The sequence below is a fragment of the Porites lutea genome, chromosome 6, assembly GCF_958299795.1.
Source record: "Porites lutea chromosome 6, jaPorLute2.1, whole genome shotgun sequence".
In the NCBI taxonomy this organism is placed as follows: Eukaryota; Metazoa; Cnidaria; class Anthozoa; order Scleractinia; family Poritidae; genus Porites; species Porites lutea.
Genome location: NC_133206.1, coordinates 33,826,349 through 33,847,023, shown reverse-complemented (window position 1 = coordinate 33,847,023; position 20,675 = coordinate 33,826,349). Strand labels below are relative to the sequence as shown.

Sequence of the window (20,675 nt, the reverse complement as noted above, 5' to 3'; positions counted from 1 at the left end):
ATGCAGTATATTGGGTTATTTAATTTCAGGTATACAGTATTTTTATGCTTAAAATTGGGTATAGAGTATTCCCTCATGACCAATTTTGGGTCTAAAGTATACTGTGTTTTCTTAATTTTGGTATTTTACACAAGTTTTAGTATAATTTTTGGTATATTGGAAGGTTTAATTCAGGTATTTTGGTATTCCACTACCCCCCCCCCCCCCCCCCCGCCAGGCCAACCCTGATATATACAGTTGAACCTCCCCTAACGGCCACCTCTCTACAATGGCCACTTTTTTTCATCCGGGCTGATGAAAAGATCCATACTTCGACTCTTGTTTAGAAAGCTCTTTACAACAGCCACCTCTTTACAGTGTCAACTTCTGTTCCCAATGTGGCCAAGGTGTTGAACTTATTTTAAGTTTTGCAATTTTCTAGTTGAGTACAGATCTTAATTTGATCCAATACTCTTTTTAACTGATTTGCTATCTTATAGCTTGTGAGAACAACGACGTAGGTATTAGAGAAGAAAACATAATATTCAATCACATATGAAAAACAATTGCAACATGTAACCAAAGACTAAGTGAATACAGAGTGATTGATCTTCATATAATATAGGAAAGTTTCCCAATCAAATTCATGCTTTGAAAGCTCCTGTGGGATTTCCGCTCTGCCCCATACATTTATTTATATATGCATGCATGTTTCAACTCTGTTGATAGTAACTATTTGTGCAGAATAGTACGAGATTGCTGCATATGTAATAGATGTGTGGGGTTGTAAAGAAATCTTACTATAACTTCTGTTGTGTGAAGCAGCCAATTAACTTTTGTTAATGTGTGATTACAGGGAAACACAGGAAACATCCTGGAGGTCGTGGTAATGCTGGAGGACTGCTTCACCACAGGATTAACTTTGATAAATAGTGAGTTAATGTTTGTATTGCAGTAGATTTCCTTGGTAGACACAGGGTACATTTTGATGTAGTTCTTCCCATTCAAGTCAAGGCACTATATCATGTGCCCTGTTGGGCTGAAATTGTGACAAACAACATGGTCTTGATACAGTAAGACAAATGATATGGTGAAATAGTTCTAATTTTCGGCAGCCATAACAATTGCTACTTTTGAGATATACGACTGGAAATTTACAGGTTACCTAATTTGAATGTGCGCTTTCAGCGTGTGCTAACAAAATTTTTCAAGAGTGAACTGTTTTCATGTTTATCGAAAGTTGATCACTTGATCAACTAATGCAAAAGGCCTATTGGTTTTTCTGTAACGTGGATGTTTAAAGGCATTAATGTAAGCCCTTTTTTTGCATTACAGCCATCCAGGTTACTTTGGTAAAGTAGGCATGCGACACTTTCACTTAACAAGGAATAAATACCACAAACCAGCTGTTAACTTGGATAAGCTGTGGTCCCTTGTCAGTGAGCAGACAAGGCAGTACTACAAGGACAAGACTGATGGCCCAGTCCCAGTTATTGATGTTGTTCGTGCTGTAAGTATGCTCTGTTGAATTACCTTTATTTGTTTAATCCCTTCCCTACTCATTTCTTGGTGGCAAGTACTCTGTAGAATGAAGAATAATTTAAGGGGTGCATGAAGTAGGCCCCAAGTGACTATGAAAAAGGTGTAGATATTAGTATTTAAAAAAAAATTGCAACTACGATTAATCATGAAGTGTAATTTTTTTTGTTAGTCAAGTCATGGTTAATCACACCTTTACCCAGAACATTATTTTAATTTCAAAATGAGGAATTTCAGAACCCTCATACAGGTGCATATCTTCATTGGACTGTGGGAGTCTGAAAAAATACCTTTTTTGGAACATTGCTCGAAAAATTTTGAGTTCTGCATCATAGAATCTTTGTAAACTCTGCTTGATCTTAAAAGAATCTCCTTTGGTTTCACAAGAAAGCACAAAGTGATCTGTATGGAGAAGGTGCCATTGGCAGCTGCTATCAGTCCATTTATGAGCTTACTGTAACCCACCCATAGTCCATGATATGAATGATGTGTGTAAGGTAGACCACACCACTGGGGAACTTCCACTACTCTTTTTGAACAGTAGTGTGGGTTCTCTTACATCCCCTTTGATTTTGACTAATGAAAGAAGGACGAAAGAGACAAGGTCAGCTGCTTAACGTCACTGCCCTATGGCATGATCGTCTTAACTGAGACAAGATCTCAATTCATAAGCCAGCACGATCTCACCATTTTTTTCTGGCGTTGGTTTGAACCCCTGCCTTCCCACTTGGCAGACCTATGCCCTCCCAACTGAGGTAATCGGGCGGTTCCTTGTCTCTCCCTCTCTCACTTTAGACTCAGGCTAAGAATTGCAGTAGTTTGTGTAATGTCTTCTTCTAAAATAGTAACAAACTGTTTTCTTTACAGGGATATTACAAAGTTCTTGGTAAAGGCCTTCTACCTAAACAGCCTGTGATTGTGAAGGCAAAGTTTTTCAGTCGTAAGGCTGAGGAAAAGATTAAGGAGGTTGGAGGTGCCTGCGTCCTGGTTGCATAGGCAAAGTTGTGTACAAATAATTAAAGTTGAAAGAAAAAGCCAACTTGGTGTTCTTCTGTTTGCTTCTGTTTTATTTTTGTATAAATCTTTGGGTTACTTACGGTTATTGTTGTCTATTGCTTGGCCATATCAACCAATGTTATAATGGCTCCTGAGTTTTGGCAGATTAAAGAAATTATTTGATAAAGATGGGATGGTGAATTTTAAGCCTGTTGAATAAATGAGAAAGAATTTTTTCAGTTGGTGGCACACATCTTTCTTATTATTTTATTCACCAGGTTCAAAATTCACCATCTAATGTGGTTTTGAGGTTTGCTTGCATGTCATGAACTTTATTGTGGTTGGTCACTACACAATCAAAACATTCCTGAAATTTTTCACATTCATGGTTTTCTGGGTTTGACAGTAAACATGCCCATTGTTTGTGTAGTGTTGGAGCTGCTCTTAATGTCCCTCCTAATTAGTCACTGGAAACAATGACATGTCATTCTTCCAGTTATTGTTTTAGTATTGTTTGGGGTCAAGTAGCTGCTACATGACTCCATTGTTTTCATTCACAAAAATTAACAAATGGTTTGTGAATAAGACTTTATTTCTAACAATAAATATCTATTAGTTTCATTTGAATGATTTGCCTGACAGTTAATTTCATCTTTAAGTCAATAGCAGAGGATGAAACTGAAACTGAATTACCTGAAAAGACTAACATTATTGTGTATAATGACAATTCTATCAAGGCCAGTGGCCTATGTGAAACTCGAGCTACAATTACATTTTTCCAGACTTGCATGCAACCTTCATCTAACACAGAACATTTCCCCCATTTTTTCCTTTTTGTAGTTTTCCCCCTGTTTTGCAGAAATATAGTGTCAAAAAGGTTAGTTGTGTAGCATTCATTTTTGGAAAACAAAGGGAATTAAAAAGCACACTGTGTTGCATCTGACTGTTAACAGAAACTACCTTTTCCCTCTCTGTTTTGTACATGACTTATCCTTAATCCAGGTGTTTTTTTCGAAATGAAGTGCAAACATAAGATAAAAAGCCACGACATTTGAATATGTTCTTTGAGTGAACTGAAGGTCATGATGCAAAACTCCAGCTATAGGCAATTTTGGCCACATGTAATTTGACACACATCTCAAGCTCAGTGAACACAGTGAGGTCAATCAGTCTAACACAAGCACTCCCTGTCTAGCTCTGACATCGTGAGCTGTTCAGCATAAAATGTTTGTGACAAAATACAAGTGAAGGTCGAAGCCAGCTAGGACGTTTGTTTTAGATGTGAACACCCTACAGGAGAAACTAGAACAAACGACAATGCTGCCCACAATAACAGCTCTTGCATGAACATAATAAGAATTTTGTTTAAAATCAGGGCAGATATTGCTGACATACTATTACAACCAAATTTTTGGAGGTGCACAAGACATCTCGCGGGGACACCAGGGAGAGCTCACAAATCAGTAACATTTTGCCAATGTTTAGCTCACTTAAACTCAAGGAAGGCCACAAACAATAATTATACTAATAACACTGTGACTTTGCTGTGTTACTGCCAAACCCAGGTCACCAAATTAGCCACTGAATGATTACTTAGTGGAGGTTTGTTTGTTTGTTTGGGGCAAATTGGAAATGGGTTCACATTCTGGTCTCCCATGAATAAATTATTGTAGCTAAAGACAGAAAAAACCTTAGAGGGTGTTTACATGAGAAAACTCGCACCTGTGAGAGTTTCATACCGGGATGACTTTGATTTCATATTGCCTTTACATGATGACTGGGTCATTTCATATCTTGTTATTTAAAGGTACACTTCATGATGATAAAATACACATGCTACCCATTCCAGTCTACTGGCAGACCGATTTCACACTAAAACGGGTGGTCGTTTCGCATTTACATGATACCACTGTGAGATTTCGTACCAGAGTGACATTCTCGCCCCGGTACAAGAACCGGGGTGCACTCATGCTGGGGTGATGACTCGTGCCAGCATGACATTTTGTGGTGGTATCATGTAAACAAATATAGAGCCATGAGAGGGAACCGGAGTGAACTCGCTCCGGCATGAAAGTCGTGCCGGTGTCATGTATGCACCCCCTTCATTATTTGAAGTCACATGATATGATCAATATCACAACTTAAATATTTTTATTACACTGAACATCATTTATTTGGCCACCTGCCAGGATATGGTACCATCTACACTTCCAATACAATTAGAGGAGACCTGGTCAAAGACAAGTTGAGTGAGTCAACAGCTAAAAGATCTCTACATGAGGAAACAAAAAAAAAATGGTGCTATGTGGTTTGACCATAATATTATTTTCAAGTTGATCAATTATTATATTCATTTGAAGATTTCTTCATACATCTGTGAGAATAACCTATTCAATTAACACTCACTATAATTATTATGTACACAATCTTGTTACCATGTAACTAGAGATTTTGTGGAAAAATAATAACAGTATTGTTGTTAGCCCATAACAAAATGGCCACAGTAAGCACGACCAATGGAACAATCCACTAAGATTACCAATACCGGTTATGCATGAGTGATGAGTAGAGGAACCTAATAAAATCACAGCAGATATAATAATTAATTTTGGACTCATCTTCAATGGACTTTGGAGGGAAATGAAAACGACTTGGTGGCAACAAAGAATACGATGGACCTTAGAGGCTATCAAAGGATGATAATGATGATGATGATGATGATGTTGATGCTGAAGATGATGATGATGATGATGATAAGAGGTTAAGTAACACACTCCATAATCTGATTGGCCTGTTAATTTATGTGGCCCCATTTACAAGGATCCAAAATTTTACAGTCTGCACAAAGTATGTTCAATCAGAGTATCCTATAAAATTTATGGACGAAAGATAATGATTTGATGGATGAATAGATGAGTATGACAACCATAAACAGTTTGTCCTGACAATCATGGTTGTAAACTTTACAAAAGACAAAACTAAAAAGCATCAATTGCTGAATGCCAGAGTCACACAAAGCAATGAGGAAATGGCACAATCCCTGTGGCACACTATTGGATTACTGGATTTCCAATGCTGTTTAATTCCTATCAACACGTTTTTTAAAATGCAAAGTGTCAAAGTGCATGTAATACTAAATTTCATTAAGTTTACAAGAGAGTTGAGATCATTGCATTTTAAGCCCATACTGCCTACAGTAATCGTAGCTTGTCTGCAAGGTTATAACCCATGTCAACGTCTGCTTCAAGACTAGAACAGGCACGTTTAATGGACAATAAAAATTAATGTTCATCATCAATATTAATAGGCCACTTGATGAATCAGTGAACATAAATTATGCCAAACATGTAGCTACAGTTGTACAATGTACATGAGTAATCAGTATTTTTAATTAGCAGCTAAATACTGCATTATAACCATAGACTACATAGTTACGGTATTTAGTTATGGACTAAAACTGAAAGAGTACATTTTATCAGGGATGAATAACCACTAAACAAAACATCAGTTACTGACAGTAAACACACAACTATGTACAATGATTATACAGTCAAACCTTTTGAACTTGGACACCAAAGGCTACAGACATCTCTGCAATCCCTTTGACCCCTAACCTAGAGTGATCAACATTTAATTTCTCCTTGTGGTAACACTTTTCAATCAAACTTAAAGAAAATGATCAATAAATTTAGTGAAAAAGGTCTTGGTTGTTAAATGATTACACATACCGATGTAAGAGTTTAAAAAGTTAAGTTGGGGTTGTGATATGGTACCCAAAAAAACTGGAACTTTGAAAAATGTTGATTCAATCTCAAAATCTCTGAGGGGTTTATAATAGGTCTTCAAGTTAGCTGGAAAGTGTTTAGACTGTTCACAGTCCCATATTTTTTTGTACGATCACCATGATCAAGTGCTAGTATGAGCGGCCATCTTGCTTCCATTATGTAACAAGGAGGTAGGCATTGGAGTTTATATCTGTGGGAGAGGAAGGCCTCAAACCATCCCCCACCCCCTAAGTAGATTAGGCACTCATCCAAGATGGTTGCCTGGTTGCTTGATCTCAACGACATTTAGGAAAAATACGGGACTGTGAACAGTCTACAAAGTGTTGACCACTCAGAGAAAGACCTCAACATCTTAGCTCATCTTGGTATTACCATTTGCCACCTCAAAGTTTGGCCTCTTTGAGACCAATAGAAATGTTGGTAATAGAGGTGTTCAAAAGAGGTTTGACTGCACATATCCCACACTACCACACATGAAAATAATGTGCAATGTCATTTTTACTAAAACAATATTTTCTCTCTTTTAACAAGCACATGAACTGAGGACCTGACACAACTAGTGAGATAAGTGACTATTAAACAGGGCTAATTTGCCCAATTACCAGCCCTCAATAATTTCATATAATAATTTAATCATTAAAAAATAAATTTTCTGGTAGGTGTATATCATTGATTCAGTATATACAGCCTTGCTTCATCTTTTCTCCTCTTTGGCTTGGGTTCCCCAGATGGATCCACATAATTTGGCAAGTACTTTTTCAGCACGGCGTCAAAGTATACTTCTAAATTGTGGCCCATTTTGCCAACTTCAGAAGTTGCCTATGGGAAACATTCCAGTACAAGACAGTGTTAAACAAACTGAACAAATTCCTAGTCCCTTTTTGCTCTTGGAAAATAAATAGACATGGGGAACATTTACATCTCATCGGTATGCATGAAAATTAAGACGGAATCCATCAGGAAACTGAGTACTTTTTTTTTATCAGACAAAATCGTTGTACAAAATAATTTGAGCATATTACATTCTTTTTTACACTTTTCAAGGGCAAAAGATGTAATTAGTTATATGTAATAACACCAAAGAAAATTTCTCATTCGAGCCTGAGAAAAGCTTCAAATTTCACAAAATGAAATCTTACCCATTTTACATGTGTTTTCACAATTCCTGTGAAATTTAAAATCAATTTTCACAAGCTCCCATAAGAAATTGTCTTTGGTGTTATTACAGATAACTACTATATAGCCCTTGAAAAGAGTAGAAAAGAATTCAATATGGCTTAAATTATTGTGGTACAAGGTTTTTTCCTGGTTAAGCTTTTGTCAAGGCTATGCTCTGAAAAAAATAATTTTAATGATACCCAGTGCTCTGAACTTGTGAAATCAAGGTGCCCAGCATTATATTTTTTATGAGGAAAATAAGACTTTCACACTGCCTGGGAGCAAAAGTTAGGTACCAGGGGCCCCTGGGCCCTGCTAGAGTGCAGCCCTTTTTGAAGACAAAATAATGTTATATCATTTTTTTTGTCCATTTACGTTCCTTCGCAGTGGCCCAGAAGAGTCAAAAGATGTGACAAAAGGCTTTGGAAGGGTCAAGGAAGAGGAATGTCCTTGCAGTAATTGATAGGTACTGTAACTTTAAAAAACAATACATGTAACTAAACACAAACTATATATTTTGCTTTAAACTGAAGTCAACCTTAAAGCTAACCAAAAAATAATGAACTACATTAGTCTAATGGAAAAGGAGCCATACTATCAAACTCAAATACATATTTGAATAATTTCACCGCATGTTTTATTTTGGAAACAACAATGTTAGTGATCGACATGTAGCTGTTTTATGTATACCCTTCCTCTTCCTTGATAAGAGCTGTAAATTTTGCAGCTGTAATGAATAATCTCTTTAAAATTTCACAAAAATTGACTAGGGGTTCATTTGACAACAATAATTATTATTAAAAGAAGTAGTACTTACTTCATTAAATATTGCACAGTTCTCAAAGATCAGGCGACAGTCTCCAACAAACTCATGGAAGGTTTGATAGTGTGCGAAGTTCTGTGTTTGAAGCTTTGCACGGACATTTGACAAATCCATAGGGTGAGTAATCACTTTGTAATAATTAGGAACCTAAAAAACAGACAATGGTTCACTGGCAAACTTTGGAACAAGACTTTGGTTGAAATAATGAATATATGAATTTTATAAATGGAACTGCAGGAAAAAGAAATAAAATAATGTAAAGAAGATCATGATATTGTAAACCCTCTATTAAGCCTCCTTATTTCAGGGGAAGAAAGTTAATAATCCCCCCCCTCTCTCTCTCTGCATCATTGGTTTCAGTTAGAACGACTCTACTGTCAACTCTCTCAGAGTTGACTGTCACCTTTGATGCAAAAAATATAATCTTATGAGAGGTGTATACTCAAAAGGAAAATTAGTCTAAAAAATGGCAATCCATCAAATATAACATGTATAACTACTCACTTTAGTTGCCTATATTGCCACATAAACTAAAATGAAACAATTTTAATCCTTTGAGAGAAAATGTCCTGACAACTGGAACTTGTGCTACTCGCTTGGTCATTCTTGGTTTTTGAAAAATAATGTTTTCACTTACTGATTTGCTAACTTTCTGTTGGAATGGAATACTGTCTGCATGACAAAACAGCTCCAGCAAAATTTTTTCACAGACCTTATTTAAAAAAAAATGAATAAAATGTTAAACATAAGCTGAGAAAAGAACTGCTTACAATATTAATAATTCATCAAAGGGACTGGATAAAGAGTAATTCAATTACCTTTTTCTCAAACTCTGTTAGACCATTACAAGAAGAGCGTCTTTTATTTCCAGGGGAGACCCCCTCCAGATCTGTGTTGTTAAGAAAGTTTGATAATTTAAAAGAACTGCTGGAGAGCTACATTCTCACAAAAAGCTGGTTTTCACAGTGTTGTAATCAGAACCAAAGATTTAGTGAAAATAGCATTCCAATTCTGCTAAACAATGTACCTCCATCACTAATGATCTAGTCAAACCCAAATTGTTGGAGTCACAATAAAAATTTTCTGCTTCTGCTTTCATCTTTGACTATCTGATTTTCACTAGCAGCAGAGTCATAAGTGGAGTTAGGAAAAAATAGAATAGTTCTTATTCTTGTGTTTCCAATTCTGTCAAGCTAAACAACTCTGCCTACAACTCCACTTTTTTATTTGCAAAAGGTCGAAAGACTCTCAACCTTACTTCCTGGCAAGTAAAAAAATGCCTCAAAAATGATATGAAATTACAATAGATTTAAATTGGACATACCCCTCTGTCTTAAAGCATTCCAGTCAACCTCCCTGCACAATCCACAACTCCACGAGTCACTAATGGAAGTAAAATGACTACAGTTCAATGCCGAGAATCTTAGTGTTAAACAGAACAATTCACTAAAAAATGAACCTGCCCCAAAACTTTCACCTTCAGCTTTCAACCAATTTTTAAGAACAGGCAGCATGGTTGATACCAGATTTTTTTCAACAAAACATAGGTTTAACATATAACTACAAAACAGAGAATAAAGGGCTGCCTTTTCATAACTTTTAAGACCATAAGCTTCAACTTGGGCTTTCATTATATTGTGTCAACTTTTTGGTCAACAGATCTTTTGAGTTGATGTTCACTGTCCTAACAAAAAGATCAGCCCTGCCATAATGTACACTAATGACACAAGATTTACCTTGGAAGATTAGCAAGGGATGGTACATGGCACTGCAAATGGAAAACACGTGGACAAGTATCACAGCATAAAAGTTCTCCACCATTACGGCACACAGCACACCAGTCATCATTTGAACTTGTCTCATCAATCCCACTCTCACCGCTTGTGGCATCTTCTTGTTGCTGCTAAAAATCATACGCAAAATTCAATAATGCACATTATTACTCTTTCAAAATATTTCTCCATTTCAGATTGGGAAAATAAATAACCAGCTACTATGTACTGTTGACCAAATTTGGACGAAATTTTGCAATATGTGAAAAATGACCTCAACTGAGCAGCATAATCGCCAGAAAACTGAACAGTTAACTGAGAAGACTTAGGGATGAGGATGAGTTGGAAGAAAAGGAACTATTGGCTAAAAACATTGCAAGAACAGCAAGTAGACAACTTAACAAAGGACTTCGGCCATTTAAAGAATATTAGCAGAAATGAACAACCCTTTATCTCCTAAACTTGCCGATAAACATGCACTATCAAAGATGAACTTAACATCAATGGATGTGAGCATGTTTTTAAACTCGAAATTACTTTGAATGAACAATAAAACAATAACATTGAATTCAACTTTCATATCATCTGAAGAATTATGGAGATTTCGGAGGGTGTTGTTCGCCCTGGCCAATTAACATCCTCTTCAATCTCCATAACTCTTCAGATGATACTCGGCCTCATGAAATAATAGTCAAGAATAAATGGTAGGAGCAGGGTGCAAAGAAAACCAGTTTTACAGCATTCCAATTGGGCAAGCTGTAACTAGAATGTACTAGCCTAAGAGTCATTTCACCTAGCCCTAAAAAACTCTTGATGAGCAGGATTGATTACAGTTCTTCTGTAATCTGAATTCCCCAAGAGACCTCACTTACGTGCCATGCAAGCTAACAACAGAATTTACTAGCCCGATAGCAAAATCCACTAGCCCCAAGTTATCGGACAGTGTGTTCGTTGCATGCCTGAGAGGCCAGTTATCATAACATAAAAACATCCCTCCACTCTGCCAAGATACATGTAGAAAGACTTCCGTAACTGAATGTAATCAGAGAACAGTATGTGGCCTAGGAAGATGCCTTCTTGTCATAAAAGCCATGCTTTTCTGCCCTTTTCCTTCTGATAAAAACATTTATTTAGCCACTCAGAGCACCCACAGTTTATTCTATGCTCAATATGGTGAGCTAGACAGTTAAAAACAAAAACAAGCAAAATTTTTTTCATATTCAACTGCCCACAGACCTTCTGCATAGACTCTTGACAAGGCGAAAAATCCATTGGAGATTCAGGTTTTTCTTGCTTTACTTTTATTGGTGGTGGTGACGCAGCCACAGGTTCAGTCACTCCCTGGGAACTGTGACTTCTCTTTAATACAGGAAGTAGTTTTGGTATTGCTGGAGGTACCACAGGCTCTGATGTGGTTTCCTGGGTACTATTGCTTCTCTTTAACACAGGAAGCAGTTTGGGTATTTTTGGGGTCGGCACAACAGGATCTACAGTACTAGTAGGTGAAGTAGCACCTGAAGAGAAGGGCAAATGATAAAAAATGCTGTTAACCCTTTAAACCCTAAGATCAAAAGTTGAATTCTCATTTGTTGCCCCTATTCAATTCCTACAGAAGTAGTGGGGAGAAGTTGATAAAATATCAAGCAAATTCATCTTGTGTGATCATGTCCCTAATTCTCATGACCACTCTGTTTTACAAAGCATTGATATTACAAAGAGAAATTTTCTGCTGATCACTCTTAGGGCTTAAAGGGTTAAAGGCTGTGAAATTATTGTTCACATTTTTTAAACTGTGTACAATAATCACAGGCACACCAGTCAAATAAGAAAGCAGCTCATTGGTACCACAGCAGACCAACAAGCGAACATAATTTGTCCATTTGTGCTTGATTAAAATAAGGATGCAAGGCTGAGCTCTAGCAGAGCCCGGTGGCACATGGGGCCTAACTTTTTGTTCTCGGGCGACTAGAAAATCTTAGCTTTTTCATAGAAATCATATGCTGGGCACACTGGATTTCGCAAGTTCAGAGCACTGGGCTCCCTTCAATTTTCTTTACAGCACAGCCTTGGGATGGGCTACATGTAATACCCAAATTACAGATGCCACTCATTACGACATATCACTCATGTTCTCTCTTTTTATATCTATATAGATATATATGTTGTAATTTATTTTTTATCTCAGCTAATTTTTATTTTGCCATTGTTTTTGGATATGGTAATGTATGGTAATGAATTGAAACAAAGGAAAAACAAAAATTACCTGAAATAAAAAATTATCTGCAACATATACATGTATTTTCAATCCTGTTTAGAAGTACATGTATGTTGTTCTGGAACAGATTAAAGTATGTTGACAACAGTAACAAAAAAAAAATCTTTCAATGTTTAGCTTCATCTATACTAAAACAAGAGATCTGTGCTGTGTCAGGGAACAAAGACTTGGATGGAAGGCACATTAACATCTGGCCAACAGCCATTCTTATCAAAGACCAAGACAGTTCATTAACTTTGATTCAGCAAAACAGGAAACACAAAGAACAATATTGTAACTTACTTGTACAAGAACATATATTGGTCTAATGCAAGCCAAAAAACGATCCTTTTACTTCTATACTTAGTCATGAAACACATACATACATTGTACATGTAAGAGGAAGTGTCACTATTTATTATAAACATCTTTGGCAGGAGTCCATGTTCTATCTTTCTATTTTTGGTACATTTGAACTTAAAGGAATATTTGGAATTTTTGTTCAATTTGCCTCTAACAACTACTCTTAGAAAGGAGAGAATTGATAATGATAAGGCCCAATACTTCCAAAAACAAAACAAATAAAAGAGGAGAGGAAAAAGAAGATGGAGAAGAAAACAGTCAACTGCAAATTTATCACTACTGTCAAATTGTAACTGCATTTAAAATGAATAAAGACTAATTTTTATCAAGTGATGGAACAAAAATGGAGTGATGCACATGGGGTTTGTATGGAAGCATCCACTAAATGCCATCTAAAGGAAAGAATCTTGCATACAAATTTCACATAGCTAACATTTGAAGGAAATTGTTAAATCCGTAAAAACTCCTTTGAGCTCACAGTAAGTAGACTATAAAAGACATATTTTAGTTCACCAGACTATGAAGATTAATGTCCACTTAAAATATTTTACAATTTCCCTAAATTTGAATTTAAAGTAAGCCTTTGGCACAAAACGCAAAAGAAACCTTCAACTGAATCTTTGCTAGTTTTGCCTCAACCTTCAATGTTGTTTTAGATTTTTTAACAATCTCGATAATATGATATTTTGTTCCAAAACTGTGCTTTCTACTTTCTTCAAGAACAACCATAAGCTAACGTAACGATGTTTTGACTTAAATTGAACTAAATTTAAAAACTTTGAAGATTAGGTGAGAAAAGGGGGGCCATAATTTATTACTTGAGTTTAGAAGTTTCGAGTGGAAAAAGTGAGTTATAAAAAACTCACTTTTCTCAGTCTTTCCTCAGAAATCAGTGAATTTTAAAAATAAACCTCTAAAGAAAGATCAAAATGTGATAGAACAGCTCTATTCTTTCATTAAAAAAGACATCAGAGAGACATTAACATCATTTAAATTTGCTACAAACCAAAAATTACCAGAAAATGACACCATTGAAAGGAAATGGTCAAACATACTTGTAATAATTATTATTTCACCTGCCTCTGTTAGTATTTCACAGAGAAAAACTGTAAACATATAATGTACAGTTTTCCTCTGTGCAGTTTGATTCAAAACTAATCATGTTTGAAATTGACAAAAAGATGCTACTGGAGAAAAATCAAGACCATCCAGAACAATAGTGACAAAAGAGAACTGGCTGTGTTTATTTTTAGGAACGTACATGTGTATGCTGCAATAAAAGTCAAGCTTTTTTCATTTCAAATTTTAAAAAAATGAAAAATAATACTTGAAAAAATATATTTATTTTATGGAAAAATTGCTTTGTTATTACCAAAGTCACATCATGTCTAAATAAAAAATCCCAGATTGAATTTTCAAAATGATGAAAATTTTTAAGAGTCCTTTTTACAAAATTAATCTTAAGAGTTCTAAAAAATGAGAGCCATTTGTAAATTCCAGCCTAAGGGGTTTGATGTATAGTACACACTTCATATATGCTGTTAAATAGTAACCAAGGAAGAACAACTCACAATTTTATCTGTGATTTGAATGTATGTGCCTCCATAATTTAATGAAATTATGTGGAATGATTAGTGCAGGGGATATCTTATAAAATTAAGACCAAGTATATTTAAGAATCTTGCCATGAAACAGACATTAGCTAAAAAATTTATGTATGTCAACAAACAGAGAAGAAAAATTGACCTGTTTCTTACAGCTGACCAAAAGGAACAGGTCTTAACAGGAATACTTAAGAGATGATGTAAGAGAAAAATTTACACCATTGGCTTCTTCAAGTTGAAAATGAAAATTTTTCACATCCTCAGGGTTTTCACCAAATATAAATAGCACACTAGAAAGTATTATTTCAGAGCTCTAAAGAATGATAACACCTACATCAGTGTGATCATTCAAATCAAGCTGTTATTAAAATTACCAAATATATAACTTTCTAGTGGTACCATTTATTATTCTGTGTAAGGTTGATCTAAAGATTGAGTCTGTGCACAAAACCTCTACACATGTATGAGTAACTAAAAAATAATATAAAGGATTTATTGTTCAGTGCTTTCTTAGAATGCCAAGTTAATTTGTGTCTTAGGTTTTTCCAGAACTCTTCTCTTGCCCTCTGACTGAAAACTTCTCTTTTTTCAGTTGTATAGTTTTTATGCCTTCTTCTTTAAGCAACTACTTCCACATTTAATTTTTTTTCCTGCCTGGATTTTTGTTAGAAAAACTACAAAAATAAAACCCGATATTCTAAACTTTTGAAGGTCATGACACTTCACCTGAAGGACTTAGCAGCAAAGGAAAACAAGCTTGGCAAAGGCCCATATGACAGGAATGGTTGAAACAAAGCAAGATTAAAATACCTTTTAAAACTTGACTGGGCAAGTCAGGAGTGCTTGGAGGTTCTTCCCAGCCATTCTGTTTGGGAAGAGATGATGATGATGATGATGATGATGATGATTCACCAAGAGGGGACAGACTTTGATGACTACTGTTACTACCATTGCTTGAAGGTCGGGGTGGTGGCGACTTTACAATTTTGCTTCCTATGTCTTGGAAATGTCGCAACGGGACAGTGTTACCATTACGAACTGGACGAGGGGGTGACAAACGTGTCATGCCAGAGTTACTGACAAGCGGACTTCTCTGCACAGGAGTAAGGTTGCCAATACCACTCCCTGTTTTGATTGCAAGGTTTCGGGGATTGGAAGAAAATGGTGATCGCGAAACACTATTTGCTGGCACAATACCAATTTTGCTGTTTAGTGTCACACTAGCACCAGAAGGGTGAACAATAGCAGCTTGGAGAGAACCTGGATATTTCACAGCAGATGAATATGACTGACTGCCTGGTGGACCAAGGCGCTTGTTGACAGCTGACAAGGCTTCGATGGGATTAGGTCGCAAAGGAGCAGTTGAGCTCATTGAGCGGTTAGAGGCACCTGTTGGGACCATACCACTATGCATTGGTGTATAGTTACTTGCATTGTTTAAGCTGCGAAATGTTGCTTCAGGTCTAGCTGAATTAGTACTAGTTCTGTCAGCAGGAGTCATAACACTTCCAAGTTTAGATATCACAGAACAGAGTTTATCCGTTTCAACTGAAAATTTCAAATCACTGTGAGCAACTGGAAGAACATTGTACTTCAGACTCAACAGATTTTGAATCCTTGAACTGAGTTGCCGCTTGCTGTATAACAACCCCATGTCACTACCATTCTTTAGAACATGCCTGGTGAAACCGTAATTATGTTGAAGAATCTTTTGCATCAGTCTAAGGTCTTTATTCTGTTTTGACAAAAGTTTGTGTTTAAAATGTACTACAGCCTTCAGCTCTGTTAACAAAACATTTTCTCGCTGTTTTACTGCCTTGACTAGCATTTCTGAGGATTTTCTGATTTCAGCAGCAATGCTTTCTTCCCGTTCTTGTAGGCCCTTCGCCGCTTTTTCTACCTCTCTAATGGATTCTGTTAAAGGTTGTGCCTGTTCGTAAAGACGATTCAGCTGCCCTCGAAGGTAGTCTTTGTAGCTAATGGCCGCTTCTTTGATGAACTGATACTTGTGATCTTTATGTTCAAGAAGCTGGCAATCTCGGCAAGTTAGTTTCTCACAATTTGCGCAAAATAGTTTTAAGGATTCTTGTTGGTGAATGTTACAGAAAATGGGCTTTGCGTCTGCGGCCTCAGAATTTTCCAAATACTGGGCTTCTGATTGTATCTTATGGTCTTTGGTAACGCGTACTCTCTGATGAGCAGAAACACAAGCGTCACAAAGCCAATCGCTGCAATTCAAACAGAAAGAAGAAGCCGGACTGTTATCTTCACAAGAAGTACAAAAACGCTTTACGTTCTCCTGTTTCCGTTGTAGTTTTCCTAGGTTTTCTAACACAAATTGATTATCCAGGAAACCGGCTACTCCTTTCGGTGGAACTAAAAACTCCTGACCACAAGTTGGACATTTCAGCCTTGGGATCGAAACTGACGAAGAACTTGTCGTTGTCGAGGGAGCCTTTTCTTGCTGTTGCTCAGCGAAACGCTCCTCCAAGCATTTCAAACAAAATGAGTGAAGACAAGGCAAAAGTTTAGGACTCGTGTCAACAGGAGGTTTCCTGCAAAGCCCGCATAGCATGTACACAGAGTCCTCTTCTAGATCTTCGGACTTCTCAGAAGCGGCAACGGAATTTGCCTCGCTCATGGTGTAAACAGGATCGGCCGATTGTCGTGCAAATGGCCTCTCGACTGCCTCCCCGCGATTTGTGTTCAATCAAAATGGCGGGCAAATCAACATGGCTTCCGAGCTTCCATTGACAAGAAATCACGGTGTGACGTCAGTGCACTAGTATTTCGCATTTATGAATATTTTACGATTTCGTTTCTTTGTTGTTAGATCAGTTTGGACTCACTCACTTGTCTTCCGACTCATTCGATTTCATGGAATGATAATTAATCAAAAAAGCATGAGTATGTAGCAAATGATAGATTAGGTGCTGCGGCAAGAACTTAAGAGCCCATTTGTAAAGTTAAGGCAGAGCGCGGAACGCGAATAAACGCGCCAAACAAGCTCTGACACTAATGAACACAGAAATCAATTGTACTTTCGACAATTCATTGTCAGAATTAAGTAGTGTCTGTGTTTAGACATAAAGTTCAATGTTTACGGCGCTCGACCAGCTTATTTGAAAAAATAAAAAAAATACGTTTGACTACGAACGCATTTGCATGCAGTCGACTACTACCTTCCACCCAGACAAAGCCCGAGTTGTCACAGGCAAATATTGTGGCGCGAATTTAATATTTATATATTTCTTTGATTAAAAAGAAATCAGTGATGCAATGGATACGAAATTTTAACAGGTTTCCGAGCCTCCCATACAAGACGAGAATTCATTGTTGCCAAGTAATCTTTCTGCACAGCCCCGAAAAATTATTTAAATTTTCGATGTTAATGAAAGTGAAATGATGGCCCCATGGCATCAGTTAAGTCGACTTCGAAATAAACTGTACTCATAAATTTAGCTAATGCATCTGTGCAAATTTGTACTTTAAAAATTAAAACGGAATTTGATATCATATTTCAATATGTTTTCTCAGTTCCTCTGCAAAAAAAAAGGACGTTTGGAAAAATTGTCCAACTGTGAAGTAACAAAAGGAAAGACACGTACATTTTACGCGATTTCGAAACTGAAATGATTCTAAAGTGGGCTCTGTAAAGTACTTTCCACTGCATCGCTGTAAATTAAATATGACAACTGAAATAAAGCTAAAATTTCACTCTTTCCGCGTCAGATAATGTAGCCACTGCACGGAAACCACGAAAATTTACCCTAAAATTTAATCACGTTATGATGCTCAATAGAAAAATGAACTCACCCGCTGAGCCGCTCTTCGACGAGACGAGACGTTCTAACGCTATTTTTTTTTTTTAATCAAAACGAAACACTTTTATATTTCAGCCATAATGCTGTCACTAGAACTAATAAATGGAATCCAAAGTCTAATAAGGTAAATGAAAGTAATAAATGCAACAGTTTCCGATGCAAGTAATTACTTGGAAAATGCGTAGTAGCTTTTAGACGTGACCTATCTTATTCCAAGTAATCAGATTTCTCAACAGTTCAATGCTTTTCGTTATTTTATCGAATAATTTATTTATTCATTTTTTTATGTATCTATTTGTTTTCGTTTTCTTGAACAGAAGATATGTCTTAATATCAACTTGACTACTAAGGGAGGTCAGTACTCTTTTGGCCACACCTATTTTCAAATTCAAAAGGTACACTAATCAAAATACCATAATTTCTTTAAAATTAATACCTCCTTGAAGATTTGAAATAAAGCCATAACTTATTGTAGCAGCACAAACCAAAGCTAATTTTCTTATTCCCGAAGAAAGTGTTAGATTTAATTTCACTCTCCTAAAAGATAGTTATACAGTCAGAGTCTGGACGCCTCTGATACTTTCAGAGTGATTTTACTTGAACCGTGAACTAGGCACTAATTCGATTGTCTTCTCTTGTTTACCTCCCGCTATTTTGGACTATTTGTCAGTATCTGTTTCCTGGTTCAAGTAAAATCACTGTAGAGTGATTGAGAGCGACCATATATTGACGATGATCATATTCAGAACAGTTTATTTCAGTTGCGGGCGCGGATCACGGCATACGAAATCTGTCCGATTTTTATTGATAAATATATTTTTAGCTTTCCAAGTTGAAATCTGGAAAATGGTTTGGACAGTCAGTAAATACCCTGTCTGAATGAGTCAGAAACCCAGGAAACTGGGACTTTGGGGAGTAAAAAACCAAAACATTTCCAGGGGGAGCACGCCCCAGACCTTCCTAGAAGTAGGAAATCGGTCAGCATTTATTCTAGATCCGCGCTTGAGTTGAGCCATGCTAGCAAGTAGTAACAACTAGTTTGCATGTTGAAAAGAAAGGATGTGCTTTTACGGACCGACGAGTCTATACAAGCTGGTGATAAGCATGGACTTGTGCCTTATTACCTGAGCTTCATTGCTTATATATTAGAAACAACTATGTCATTCTCGTGAACGAGGATACCGAAAACTACCGACAAAATTCATGACAAAATTGATTACAGACAACTCTCTCTATCTTAACTAACACCCTATAAAAGAAAAACAACAGTTAGAGCTGGACTTTGTCTTTCTTTAGTTTCCATTTTGACTCTCTACAAGGCAGACACGCCCCGGCCTAACATGGACACTTAGTACCCAAGCTCAATGGTGTCCTCCCTCTTAGAAAGAGCTGACTGCTTTAAAAAAACATATTGCAGGCCGAAGACTGTTGGCTGTCTACCAAGGCAAAACACCTAAAAAGCATCAACCGTGCAAATGTGCATGCATACTCACTATAAGGAAACTTAATTCATGAAGACAGACATGACCAAAGTACAGGATGCGTGTCAACAGTCATAACGTACACAGACATGACCTTAAACAGGAGTCCATCACCGGTCCTAACTCCCATTGTATTCCCCACCGTCCCACCAGATACCCGCCCCAGTAGTACGGTACACTCCTCGAAAATTATAACAAAAAGCAACTGGTCCCCAAGCAAAACAACAACCGTCGTGTGCGACACACTTTTTGGTAGTTTTTCTTCGCCGTCCTTTAACTTCCGCATGAACCAGTCTTCCACTGAAATCCCGAGACGTGATGTAAACGAGCAGGACGGGAGGGGGAAACATTTCACAATGAATAAAAGAAGCACGTCCTACGCAAAGAAACAAAACCTGTTGAAACAACACGAACAAATTTATTTCAACATCAATGAGCGTCAAATCCTAAATACAAACGATGTTCGTGGTACTTTCCCTCAAGGAAGAGGGTTATGCGAATGAATCTGGCCTCTCGAGCGTCTGCAGATCTCCATCCGATGAAAGAATGCTTTGGTCAAGTGCGTGTCAAAAATGTAAGGGGTGTATGAAGAAAATTGCCTTTCAGGGTCATGGAAATTACCTTAATAAGGGAAATCAACACTTCATGAAATTACATAACGCGACTTTCAAAAATTCGTGAAGAGAAATTTAAGACGCTTTAGTTTTTAGTAAAAGTTAACTTCCGCCTTATTTTCCATTATTTTCGATGCACATCTGACATCTTGACACCTGGGAAAGGGAGCATTTCATCAGGGTGGAGAACCCCCGGTATCCGTCAAACTGTGAAGAACCCTTTAAGTGACCAGCTTTCTTTGATTTGCTTGAACTATCTTCGTTTGACCCCTTTGTTGCCGTTGTCTCAACATGTCTTGTTTGTTTGTGAACGTCGCGTTGATTTCCTTCATTTTACCCTACTTTCGCCTTAATTTCGTTTATTGAAATGTCCGTTTTTTCCATTAAACCCGCGTTAATTTCCGTAAACCTCAATTTCATGGAGCGCTAATTGCCTATGATACAGTAAAAGGTAAAGTGTCAGTCAATCAATCAATCGAGGAG

At 36.9% G+C, this 20,675-nt stretch overlaps 2 protein-coding genes across 2 annotated transcripts in view; one reads left to right on the top strand and one right to left on the bottom strand.

Annotated features, from left to right (window-relative positions):
- The window catches only part of LOC140942209 (large ribosomal subunit protein uL15-like), a 3,210-nt gene extending 653 nt beyond the window's left edge, over positions 1–2,557 (top strand). The window contains exons 3-5 of the mRNA XM_073391175.1: positions 836–911; positions 1,315–1,489; positions 2,386–2,557. Coding sequence (XP_073247276.1) covers positions 836–911; positions 1,315–1,489; positions 2,386–2,514 — 380 coding nt within the window. The 3' untranslated portion in view covers positions 2,515–2,557. The remainder of the gene's footprint in view (positions 1–835; positions 912–1,314; positions 1,490–2,385) is intronic.
- A 2,113-nt stretch (positions 2,558–4,670) lies between these two features.
- On the bottom strand, positions 4,671–17,286 carry LOC140940254 (E3 ubiquitin-protein ligase TRIM33-like). Its single transcript, XM_073389155.1, has 8 exons — positions 15,084–17,286; positions 11,289–11,566; positions 10,017–10,183; positions 9,605–9,663; positions 9,099–9,169; positions 8,918–8,992; positions 8,275–8,427; positions 4,671–7,118 (listed from the first exon to the last, which is right to left on the bottom strand). Exons 1-8 carry the CDS (start codon positions 16,912–16,914, stop codon positions 6,966–6,968), a joined length of 2,787 nt encoding a protein of 928 aa, XP_073245256.1. The 5' UTR covers positions 16,915–17,286; the 3' UTR covers positions 4,671–6,965.
- Positions 17,287–20,675: the final 3,389 nt, after the last annotated feature.

Excerpts from the sequence above, each read along its gene's own strand:
- LOC140940254 (XM_073389155.1), bottom strand. The coding sequence starts at position 16,914 with ATGAGCGAGGCAAATTCCGTTGCCGCTTCTGAGAAGTCCGAAGATCTA. Across the intron at positions 9,170-9,604 it reads GAATGCTTTAAGACAGAGGG|ATCTGGAGGGGGTCTCCCCT; the intron begins GTATGTCCAATT and ends TTAACAACACAG. Across the intron at positions 8,428-8,917 it reads AACAGAAAGTTAGCAAATCA|GTTCCTAATTATTACAAAGT; the intron begins GTAAGTGAAAAC and ends TCTGTTTTTTAG.